The sequence below is a fragment of the Rousettus aegyptiacus genome, unplaced genomic scaffold (genome assembly GCF_014176215.1).
Source record: "Rousettus aegyptiacus isolate mRouAeg1 unplaced genomic scaffold, mRouAeg1.p scaffold_m13_p_14, whole genome shotgun sequence".
NCBI lineage: Eukaryota > Metazoa > Chordata > Mammalia > Chiroptera > Pteropodidae > Rousettus > Rousettus aegyptiacus.
In genome coordinates, this window is record NW_023416289.1 from 23,858,967 (window position 1) to 23,871,331 (window position 12,365).

At 42.5% G+C, this 12,365-nt stretch overlaps 1 protein-coding gene across 1 annotated transcript in view; it reads right to left on the bottom strand.

Annotated features, from left to right (window-relative positions):
- Positions 1-1,926: 1,926 nt before the first annotated feature.
- The window catches only part of CDYL2 (chromodomain Y like 2), a 154,410-nt gene continuing 143,971 nt past the window's right edge, over positions 1,927-12,365 (bottom strand). Inside the window, exon 7 of the mRNA XM_016165915.2 lies at positions 1,927-8,741. Coding sequence (XP_016021401.1) covers positions 8,583-8,741 — 159 coding nt within the window. The 3' untranslated portion in view covers positions 1,927-8,582. The remainder of the gene's footprint in view (positions 8,742-12,365) is intronic.

Sequence of the window (12,365 nt, forward strand, 5' to 3'; positions counted from 1 at the left end):
TAGTCTTTTCCTTGAACCATAATATGTGAGCCAGGCATGGCCAAGAGCTGGCTTGGTGACTGTCTTGTCCTAAATGGGCCAACAGACCTCAACTGGAGAAGGTGGCAGTGGACCACTAGACTCCTAGGGACTGAGGGAGGGGTAATGTACTGATGATACAGAGTTTATTTGGTAATTATAAGACTGGTACCATCAACCGAGGGAGGTTGTCAAGAAACCCACAGGAATTCTGAGGGGGGTGGAGAGGGAGAGAGAGAGAGAGAGAGAGAGAGAGGCAGACAGACACTATGAGGCCCAGAGAAATAAAACCCCCATTTGAGAACAGCACCATTTGGTTCTAATACAATTTTTCCTGCCAGAGAAGGCAGTGAGGGTCAGCAAGAATTAATCAAGCCTTCACCTTGAACGCAGTGGAAAGCGTTGATACTTAAAGGAAACATGGCTGTTTTTTATTATTGAATTGAGGCTGTGTTTGTGACTTTAAAGAACTGTTATTCACCACGAAGATCCTGTAGCCTACCTGTGTTTTTATCCAGGCTTGGGAGAGAACTATTCCATTAAAGCAGACTTAAAGGGACAGTGAGAGAAAAAATAAAGTTGCTCATGGGATTACACTCTATTATTGCTTATTCAATATACTAGTGGATCATTTAATTGTTGATACATCGGACCAAATGGGTGTTTCAACCCACTTCACTGTTTTACTTTCTTCTCACTCCTGGGGAAGGGGCCCTTTCACCACAATGCCACATTACAGTTAGCCCTGAGAGACAGTCAAAGGAACATGGGTTCGTCTTACAGATGTTACATTTTGAAATATCCAAAAGGCCTTGCCCAATCTACTGGAAGAACCAGAAGCAGTTAGGAGCAAAGGATTTTCCAGATGTGACCCCGCCTACTTCGGATGGAGTCAGGACCCTGGAGAAACGACAGAGAGGCATGTGAAAGAACAACAATGATGACAACACCGAGAACAACAGAAAGAAAAAGAAAAGGGAGGCAGGAAGGGAGAAGACCCTGGGCTCCGGCCAAAGCCGGCTGGCCCATGGGAGCTGAAAGGTCACCTGACAGAAAGCGAATAATTAACGGTGCACCACGTTCTAGACTCTGAGGGTTTGTGTCGTGTAAGAAGTTGTCCTTTCCAGTACTGCATGGTGGACAGTTCAAGGCTCATGGCAGGACTTCCCGCCTTTTTCACATTCCTAGCCCCCAAGCTCCTTCGTGACAGGGGCTGTCTGACTAATCTGTCCAGTGCCCGAGACAGAGCAAGGGGTGCAATACGGCTACTGGAGGGACTGATGGGCAGACGATGACCTTGTGCGAACCCTTTTCCTAGGATTCCCCATTGCTGTGAACCCCTGAAAGACTCCCTCGTCCTCTTTCCTACAGCCCCTGCCAAGTCTCGGGAGCCAGGCTCTGGAAGCCCGGGGCCCTTGTCAGTGCACCTCTCACAAGAGCCATGTTGATGATCCAAGCAATGAGATCATGCAGGTGAAAGGACTTTACGGAACTCCACGGTGACAAATATCATTGTCAGCCATGTGTGGCAGCTGGGATTGTTCGAGACTGGACTCCATGAAGGTTTATCCCTAGGGAGGAGGGAACCCTGTGCAAGGAACTCTTCTGGGCATACCAGGGAAGGAGCAAATGCTCATTTCAACCCCTGAAAAATAATCCTGTGCCCCCCATTCTAAGGTCCTCTGCAATCAATCTCTTACTGCCAGTGACAACCTGCCTAAATAACTGAAGCCTCAAGCCAGATGTGGGTAGGGGTGGCCCATGCTCCTCCAAAACCCAGACACGACCTAGAAGCATTAGATGCGTCAACTCACTGGAGGCCCCAGAAGTTCTCTGCTCAGAAACCACAGAACCTGTTTGTGAGTTTCATGTACAGGCTGCACAGCGGGGAACACAGGCAAAGGCAAATGAAGTTTCAACCTTTTTATTCAAAGCAGCTTTTCACAATGTATAAATACTGCATATTAGCACACATGAAAATACAACTTCTAAGGCACCCAGAAATGTGTTCATACACGTTACAGGACCATTCACAAAGAGAGTGTACGATTTGCTCTAGACAGTCAGCTTTTGATAAATCAGAAGATTATTATCCCTCAGTACTGCACCCAGTCTCAGGAAATATTTACAACGTGGTGAGAAAGGGTCAGTTGTACCTGCTTTATAATTCTATGAAGTACTCATACTTACAAATACTCAGAACTAGTTAAAGACTCTCCCATGATAACCTGGCAAAAGAAAACGAGTAGCCTAATTCGCAAAGGTCTCCTTGGATTTTGGTGTGTGTGCTACATCCATGATCAAACTCAAACACTCCTAGGGTGGGCTGGATACGTTTTTGGTAGCCTGCTTCATCATCAGAAGTTTGGTAATAAGCCTTACCACTAGAATACCACTTCTTCAGCATCAATCATTTCTCAATTAGTTAATAGATCAATGATTTCATCCTAAATGAGAAGGGAGCATCACCTGGTGTGAGAATTGAAGAAAATTCTTCTCATGCCAAACAGGAACTAAAATGGGTCAATGTAGGGAAAAAGAAGGTAGAAAGTCAGCAATTGCAGGATCACTGTTCAGTGTAGACACATCTGAAGAACTCGTAGTGGAGGTTCCTATTCAGATGGAGCAGTCTGCACCGGTAAGAGAACCTGAAGGATGCCAGACTTCCTCTTTTTATGATATGGACAAAGGCTGAGACTGCACAGCAAAAACACACACCTGAGAGGGTGAGTTTCCGTCTGAGAAACTCATCTTTCAGAGCCTTGTCAAGGTGACAACAAATCCCTCTGTATGGCCAGCCAGGGAGAGCATGAGGTTGGTGGGAGTAAGCAGTTTCTCTGTGCCATGAAGCATGCACACCTCCATCTAGATGTGCCTACAATCTATGAGGTTCGTGCTTTGTTGAAATAATGAAATTCTTTGGTCCTTGGTTTTATGAAAGGCAATATTTTCACAATCCTGTCAACATGGACATCAGTAAATGACTTCAAGCTGGGACTAATGGCACAGGGACAAATTAAATACTAGATGGAAAACTCTATACCCTTCAAACTTCCCAGAATCGCTTTAATGAGCTCCAGCATCAGGCCAGGTGTTGGGCCAATGAGGCATAGTCAACCCATGGAAATGCCAGAGCTGAAGCTTAAAACGAGAGGTCAGTTTTTATGACTGCCACATACACTGCAAATCGTTGAAGCAAACTCCATCCCAATGGTAGATAAATTGACTTTACGAACATTTACTCAAGATGAACCAAATAACTTGACTTTAGTCATACTGTAGCCCTGGTCTCAAGCTCATCTTTAAAGCCTCGGTAAGGGAAATTGGTTGGTAACTATGGAAGTGTGACCAACTGAAAAGAATCATAATTTAAAAAAAAAAATTAAGTCTAAATTTTAGTTGGTTTTATTAGATCTCGGACAATGGGATGTGCCACCAATGAGCTCTATGGCATACGCTCCATTAAAACAGCCCTGGGTGGACTGACTCAGCTGATGTGTACATTCTGCATCTAGTTTACCTCTGCCCTGCTAAACTCGGGCTCCTTATGGCTTAACACACATAGTTCACTGATAAGACACACTCAGGACACATGGAAATGCTGATTATGTAACTGAAATCGACTTCAGATTGTCTACACAGTAAGACTCACATGTAAACTTTATTAACATCTCTCAAGGAATGCTGATCTCAGCCAGGCTGGGCATTCCCAAGTCACCCACAAAAAACCTGGGGTCAATCACCAAGGTCAGGAGCAGGAAATGCCATTTGCTCAGGACAAATGATGGACCAGCAGCCCTCCCTGTGACCGTGTCTAAACCATGTGAATAGTATAAAGGTGGCTCCGGAAAACCTGTCATCCTCGGTCCATTTCTATGGCCAGAGACAATCGCCAAGGTGCCTATCTGGCCCCTGCCGCCATCATCACAACTGAACTCTTCGGATTAGCCATGACTTACAGACGGCATAGAGTCCATCAACATGGCTTATGCTGCTTGGAAGAAACAACCCGTATTACCTTTTTTTTTTTGCAACAAGCTTAAGGCTCTGTTCACAAACTCCATCAACTGCCACACTGTGAGAATTTATGGGGAGATCTTAAACTACACATGTAGTTGCAAAGGTTGGAAAATTTACTGATCCTAATGGTAAGGCTTATTCACAGATTCAATACATTTTCAAATTATACTTCAAGAAAAAAAAATTAACCTGCTCTCTAACAACATAAGAGCATTCAAGTTTAATGGGGGAAAAAAATAAAAAATAAAAAATAAAAAACATTGGCACCAAACCAGTATGCTATTTTTTGAAAGGACAAGTGATATTAATGGAAAAGATTGCCTAAAACGCATATCCTAACTTACCACAGAAATATAAAAGTTTATATTCTGAAAATATATACTGTATTAAAGTCTGTAAGCATTTCAACCAAAATTTGCAGAAATAACTAAGCAACACTTATCTACAACAAAAATATACATGCAAGACAACCCCCAAATGGTTTCCCTTAAATATCTACAAAGGCAAAGTGTAGGTTTGTAAAGATTATACAAAACCATTTACAGAGAATAAAATAAAATACTTAAGAAATCTCATTTAGAGTCTTAAATACTGTGTATATTAGTGAGTCTAAACTAATATATACAACAGACCTAAGTATCTGAATACAGAAACACAGAAGAGAAGCAATTCTGTATTTTAAATATTCACTTAGGAAGATTTGAAGATGTTCCTATTTGTTTCTTTGTTAAAAAAATTTCCACAGAAACTAGATTGTAAAATTGCATGAATATGACAATTTCAAATTAAAAAAAGTTTACAAAATTTTTTAAACCAACAATTAATAATGGGAAATACAATTCAGCATTCAGTCAAGGCTATTTTTAAATGTGGATATTCAGAAATACAGTTGCATTGATCGAAGTCTATTGTGATTATTATTTTTCCATCCTCATACTAAACTTCATATGGATAAAACACTGTCATGCTTCAGAGAGAACATTTCCTAGTTTAATCTATACTGAGCAAGAATAACATTTTAAATCAATTCTCTACTACCTTCTCATAGTTATCCAATTTCACTCTTAGAGGGTAATTTGTGATGGTTTTCACCCACAGACATTATTTCAGAGCCAGAAAGAACATGTGGGCACACCAGCATCAGTCTGCGGCTTCTGAATGCTAAGAAGCTCTGACCATCACCTTAGCCAAGTTCTACAAAATTTCCTCTTGGAATGAGGCTGTTAACTCAAATGCAAGTGTGACCAACTGAATGGAATCACAATTTTTTAGAAAATTTAAGTCCGAAAATTAGTTGGTTCTGTTATATCCCAAACAGTGGGATGCAGATGCTGCACTGTAAGACACTGGATGCTAGTCACCAGTGGTTGGAGCAGAGAGGGAGAGTTCTGATGCATGGCTAACAGGATGACAAGGTATGGAATGCCTAGAAGGTTCCCTGACGAAAGAGGTACCCTTAACTTCCCACCCAGAGCTGTTTTTCCGACCCTACAGGTAATCCTGGAATGGAGCTGCCAAAATCAAGCATGATTCCTCAAAGACCTGCGCAGGCTTTGGGAAGTGACAGACACAGAGTGGGGTGGGTGAGACAGGGGTAGGGTGGGGTAGGAGCAAAGCAGGGTAGAGAGCGGAGGAAACATCCTATGGGTAGAGAAGGGGTGCTGGGATAGAAGCGAAAGCCTGAGCCCTGAGAAAGCTATTAGGACAAACCCAGACACACGCACAGGTCTGGCATTTTCCATCCCACGTCAATTTGTGCTACGTTCTGTGGATTTCGTCTGCACGTTATCAGAACAACTACCAAGAAAGTGAAAAATTCAGAGATTCAGTCTACCCTGTAGTAAACAAATTTAATAACCAACTTTTGCTCAATTTGTGGAACATTCATCTTGAACTGACTATATGGAAACAACCAAAAATCAGACCATACTTTAAAAGCCCTCCTGTTATAACCAGAACCTACAAATTAACAACAGGAATTCCACCTTAGTAATGGTTTCACATTCCTACCTTATCATCAGAGATCCTTGAAATGCTTAGAAGTCTGGATTTGTGATCTGTCCAAAGTTAAAATATTTCTGGTGCTTTCAGCAGGGAACAAAGATGGACATGATCAAAGGGTCTTTCCAAACATTCTCCTCTATCTCCAACAAGAATCCTGACACTGCTTCCAGGGTAAATGTATCTGCTCCAGCAGGTAAACAGAAAGCAAGGGTCTCTTTCTCTAGAGCACTTAGCAATGCTGAATTGATTATGTATCACAACACACAAGAATGAGGCTTGTTGAGGGGCTCGAAGAAAGCATTCATTTGCTTTCTCAAAGCAAGAGACAAAACTCAAGTGGAAATGTGACAAAGAGGCATTTGGGCAAAAGCAGGTGTTTCCCTAGAGTAATTCCCTATAGTCTAGGTCTGCAGTTTCTACAGGATCCCATGTAGACAAAGCTGAATTCAGCCAAGGTGGTTGTCCCCTGCTGGCTCCTCATGGCCAAGATGGCACAGATGAAAAAAGGGAGGACACAAGAAGCTTCCCCATCCCTGACCCTCATGAAGTCATGGGGAAACTCAAAAGCAGAAAGATTCTGACAGATGGAACCAAGGTTGTCTTAAGGATCAAGAGTCCAGAGAAACTTCAGATTCACTGTCTAAAGGACCATGTCTCTAGTTATAGTACAGACACTCAATGTGTTCTCTGAAATACAAAGCTCAGAGCCATGAATCCTCTCTGTCCGGCCCACTGCCTCTGGTCACCTGTAAGAGAGAAAAAGGGAGCAGAGGGAGATAGATAACGGTAGCAATGACCTTCTTTTTTTTCATCCCTCCTTACTTCCCCTGGCTGTGCCCAACTCTCACTGTTCTACTCAACTCTCTTCAAGCACGGGACAAGAGAGGCTGGCGACTAACACAGGGAAGGAGAAGACAGGTGAGCAAAGGGCCTCTGAGGACATTCAGGGGTTGTGATGGGACTGGGAAAACCCTGCCCCTCTGAGAATCTAACTTCCTCTGAGTCCTTGACCCATAACGGGCTTAAGCCTCACACAGAACATGCTGCTGCCATTCCTCTGCTCTAACCTCAATGTTTACCTTCCTCCTCACCAACCAAAACCCAAACCCCTCCTTCCCCACACTCATTCACAGACTTTGGGCTGATGGTCTAAATACAAATCCTGGGGTCCCCATGCATCCCAGAGGCTCTGGAGGCAGGAGACGTCACCCTGGTTATTGCTCACTGATGTGAGCAAACAACAAGAAAAAGGATGAGTTGTCTGAGCTTCTGGATGCAAGAAGATTTAGTCTTTCTACTGACAGTTCGGCAGAGTGGGAGCGCGCCCCACCTTCCGGGAAAGCCAAGCCAGACATCGCTGCCCACACCGAAGGGATGACCTCTGAAATCCAAGTTCAGTCATTCGCCCCAAAGAAAAAAGACTCTAGACAACGTGCATTCCCCAGGTGGGGCCTGTTCCTCACCCCTTCCCAACGTCACACAGTTAGGGACAGGGTACATGTCTCAGTACCATTCAGGTTAGAGGTCCCTTTATATCCTTAAAGGCAGTGGAGTGAAGGGGAAGTGCCTCCACGATTTCTCCTAAGAACAAGTATTCAATTATTATAGCTGAGAACTGTTTTATACACAGAGGATTTGGTACAGAGCTATTCCTTTTATCCATAGAAATCCTTACATTTTATCTCTCTGAATTTTATTTCTACATGGTTCATTGCTAGAATGCACCAAACAGCATGAACCTTGTATGGAATTTGGTCCAGGGCAATATGAAAATAATATCTGTATGAACGACAGATATCGTAATATATAAACAAAAATAAATAAATTAAATAAGTCTGATTAAAGAAAAACATTTTCCTAGGAGTTCATGTTTTTGTAAAACTAGCTTTACATATAATACACATAAATTATCAGAATTTCCACTTACATTGTTTTAAAAATATATATTTAACAAAACATTCCTAAATGTACAATATCTGGGTTTGCAAATCATTCAATTGGGTTTTAAGACCAAGCCCTACAAGTCACACAGATATGCATCAGAGAGGAGACTGAGGCTAGCTCTGCACAATTGTTTTGCTCATTGGTCTGGAAATCCCCTTCAATGAACTGTCCCCCATCCCCAAATCTGCACTTAACCAATAGATAAGTCCCCAAATTAGAGGCACTGTGTAGACACAGTCTGAGTCAGGAAAATGGGGGGAACTGGGCCTTCCCCTTCTGGGAGTGGGATGGTGCATTTCAGGAGGTGACAGTGGCTGGCAGGGGCCTGGGAAGACACAGTACAGCCCTCAATAGCTCTCTAGCCAGTTGAGGTTGGGGCATGGCGGAAGCCGAGTAGGCTGCGTTTCCCATCTGTTACACAAAATCAAACCAATGAGGAGCAACCAAAGGACACAAGGACATGGACACAACCCTAGGTACAGAAACACCTTGACAAACTCCTTGGCAGGGCATACACTGGGCTCCGATTTCTGAAACACAGGGCAAAGCTGGAAGTCAGGTGCCCTCAATCACCAGGGCGAGTGGGACAGGGCCCTTCAGACTTCGTAAATTTTGTCCTGCAGGTAGCTGAACAGGGAATCCAGGCCTTTGGAGGAACTCCAGAGTTGCTTGAGCATGAGGCATTCTTTTTCATTCACATCTTCAAGCACCGATTTCAGGAAGCTCCGAACGAGGCATTTCGACTCTTCCAACACCTAAAGGGAAACACACAAGCCTCGTTAGCGGGCACCAGGGCCTCCGCCAGAAACCCGTACCTGGCCTCAGAGGCACCGGTTAAGCTTCCAATATCTGAAGCCAGAGGAGGCTGCCTACTGCAGTCCAGGGCCTCCCAGGCGCATGACCCACGCACGCCATGACGTCGGGCCCACAGTCCCTGCGATGGCTGAGTGGAGCCCATGTCATCCCCGACCACGAGACCTTTGTTTTTTACCCGAGGGTGACATAAACCCAGTGTGACTTTCTATGGGTGTCATGAAAGAGTGGAAAACACTACTTTCACCTCCCTGTGCTTCATTTTCGTGATCTGTGAAACAGGAATAGTGATGCCTAACTCACGAACGGTTGGGATCACTGAGTAAGATAATGAGATGAACTAACAGTTGTCAAAGTATCCATGTGACCCACCTCAACAGCAATGCCGCTCTTCAGGCTTAGTAGCAAGAGAAATAGTAATATTAGCAGCAATCATTATAATAATGAGTAATGATAATCATATTAATAATTGTAGTAATGAGTTAATAATATTGAGAATAACAACGGTAATGATACCATAATATAGTAGTAACAACGGTAGTAATCTTAGTAATATAGTAGTGATAATGGTAATAATAGTAACACTATAGTATTAGAGCAGTAATGTTAGTAATATTAGCAGTGGTAATAATAGTAATAATCATACTAATGACTAATAACAACAATAGTGATGATCATAGTGATATAACAATGTCACTGCAATCACTGTTAACCAATAGGGTCTACGAGAAGTACTTTTCCTGCATTCTTTCATTTCTTGCTCATGACAATTCCACAAACAGGTAGTCTCCACATTATAAGTGAAGGGCCTATGCTCGATAAAGCAGAGCTGCCCAGAGTTGCCTGGTGGACGCGGCCTGCAAACCTCTGGCTGATTCCGACAGGCCGCAGCGCTGCCTCACTCTGGCGGAGGCTCTGCCGGGAAGTGTGGCATCCAAGGGTCCTCCCACTGCCTCCGCCACCCTCTGCTGACCTCGAGGCTTCAGTCCGCACTCTCCCAAAGAGCTTTCAAATAGAAAAAAAAGACGAGAGCTCCCTTGCTTGAGTGGGCTGGAAAGGGGCTGTGATCTTATTCTTCGGCTTGGGCTGGAGGCTGCCAGGTGGTGAGAATGAGCCAGCAGACCAGGACTGCCTCCGTCCTCCCCAGGACTCCTCTGAAGAACACCATCTCCCAAGGGTCATGGGGTAGATTCCTTTCTTGGGCAAATCAACTCAGAGCTCTTGAATTCATAACTGTTGATAGGAGAGATTTCCTTGCAGCATTTCTTTAACAGCTGGCTTCACCTGAGTACCTCTGTTGGCCAAGGACCAAACTCCTCAATGGAGCTCTGAGAACTTTCTCCCACCCTCCTTTTCAGTCTGTTGTCCCGTACATCCCCTGCTCACACCACTGTAAGTCACTGCCTAAACTCCACGTGGGTTTTCAGACTCACATGCCCTCACTCATGATGTTTCCTCTTCTTAGAATTTCTACCTTCCTCTCCAAATTGGAACAGAAGTAAAACTGTCACTACTTGCAGATGACATGATGCTATATATAGAAAACCCTAAAGACTCTACAAAAAAGCTATTAGGATTAATAAATTAATTCGCTAAAGTTGCAGGATATAAAATTAATATTCAGAAATCTGTTGCATTTCTATACTTTAATAATGACCTATCAGAAAGAAAAATTGAGAAAACAATCTTATTTATAATTGTATCAAAAGAATAAAATACTTAAGAATAAAATTAACCAAGGAGGTGAAAGACTTATACTCTGAAAACTACAAGACATTGATGAAATAAATATAAGATGACTCAAATAAATGGAAGAATATTCCATGCTCATGGAATGGAAGGGTTAATATTGTTTAAATGTCCATACTACCTAAAACAAGCTACAGATTGAATACATTTCCCATCAAAATACCAATGACATTTTTCACAGGACTGTAACAAAAAATCCTATAATTTATATGGAACCACAAAAGACCCCAAGTAGCCACAGCAATCTTGAGAAAGAATAAAGTTACAAGAATCACAACACCTGGTTTCAAACTATGTTACAAAGCTATATCATCAAAACAGTATGGTATTGGCACAAAACCAGACAAATAGATCGATGGAACAGAACGGAGAGCCCAGAAATAAACATGCTTATATGGTCAATCCATGACAAGGGAGGCAAGAATATACAATGGGCAAATGATAGCATCTTTAATAAATGGTGTTGGGAAAACTGGATAGATATATGCAAAAAAAATAATAATAATCTGGACCGCTTTCTTATACCATATACAAAAATAAACTTGAAATGAATTAAAGACTCAAATATAAGATCTGAAACCATAAAACTCCTAGAAGAAAATATAGACAGGAAACTCTGACATCAGTCTTAAAGAGTTTTTTTTCAGCTATGTCTCCCCAGGCCAGGGCAACAATAGCAAAGATAAACAAATGGGACTATATCAAACTAAAAAGATTTTGCACAGCAATTCCGCTTCTGGGCATTTATCTAAAGAAAAAGAAAACTCTAATTAAAAAATATACATGCACCCCTATGTTCACTGTAGCATTATTTACAATAACCAAGAAAGCAACTTAGATGTCCACGGATAGATAAATGGATAAAGCAGATGTGGTTTTATACACACACACACACGCACACACACACACACACACACTGGAATATTACTCAGCAATAAAACAAATAATAAAATCTTGCCATTTGCGACAATGTGGATGCACCCAGAGGGCATTATACTAAGCGAAATAAGTCAGACAAAGACAAATACTGTATGATTTCAGTTATATGTGGAATCTTAAAAAAAAAAAAAAACTAACAAAATGAAACAGAAACAGATTTGGATACAGAGAAAAAACTGACGGTTGCCAGAGGGGAAGGAGTTAGAGGGATAAGTGAAAAAGGTGAAGGGAAATAAGAGGTACAAACTTCCAGTTATAAAACAAATAAGTCATGTGGATGTCATGTACAGCGCAGGGAATACAGTCAATAACATCATGATAACTGCCTGGTGACAGATGGTTACTAGACATATCACGGCGACCACATCATAAGATATATAATTGTAGACACACTATGATGTATATCTGAAGCTATTGTAACATTGTATGCCAATCATACATTAATAAAAAAATACTTTAAAAAATTTCTACCTGCCTCTCTGTGCAGCTGACCCTAGGTCATCAGTCATCCCTGTTTGCCTAGGACCATGGGGTTTCCTGCTAAAACCAGGAAAGTTCCAGGCAAAGTGGGATAAGTCAGTCACCATAGTCATCAGGAAGATTAAAACAGACTTCAGATCAAGAGAGTCACAAAGTGCCTGGCCCATAGTAAGTGTTCGTCAACGATGTTGGACCATCACCACCCCGCCATCATCACCGACACTGCAGGCTTCCAGGGAGCAGAGCTCACATACAGTAGGTGCCCAATAAAGGCTAACGAGGCAAATCAGGAGAGGCATGACAGCTGGGAGGGGGTTCAGGGGTGACGGGGAGAAGGAAGGGAGGGCCGTGAGTCTGGCCCCATAAATCCACAACAGAGAGAGTCCTTCAGCTTTATT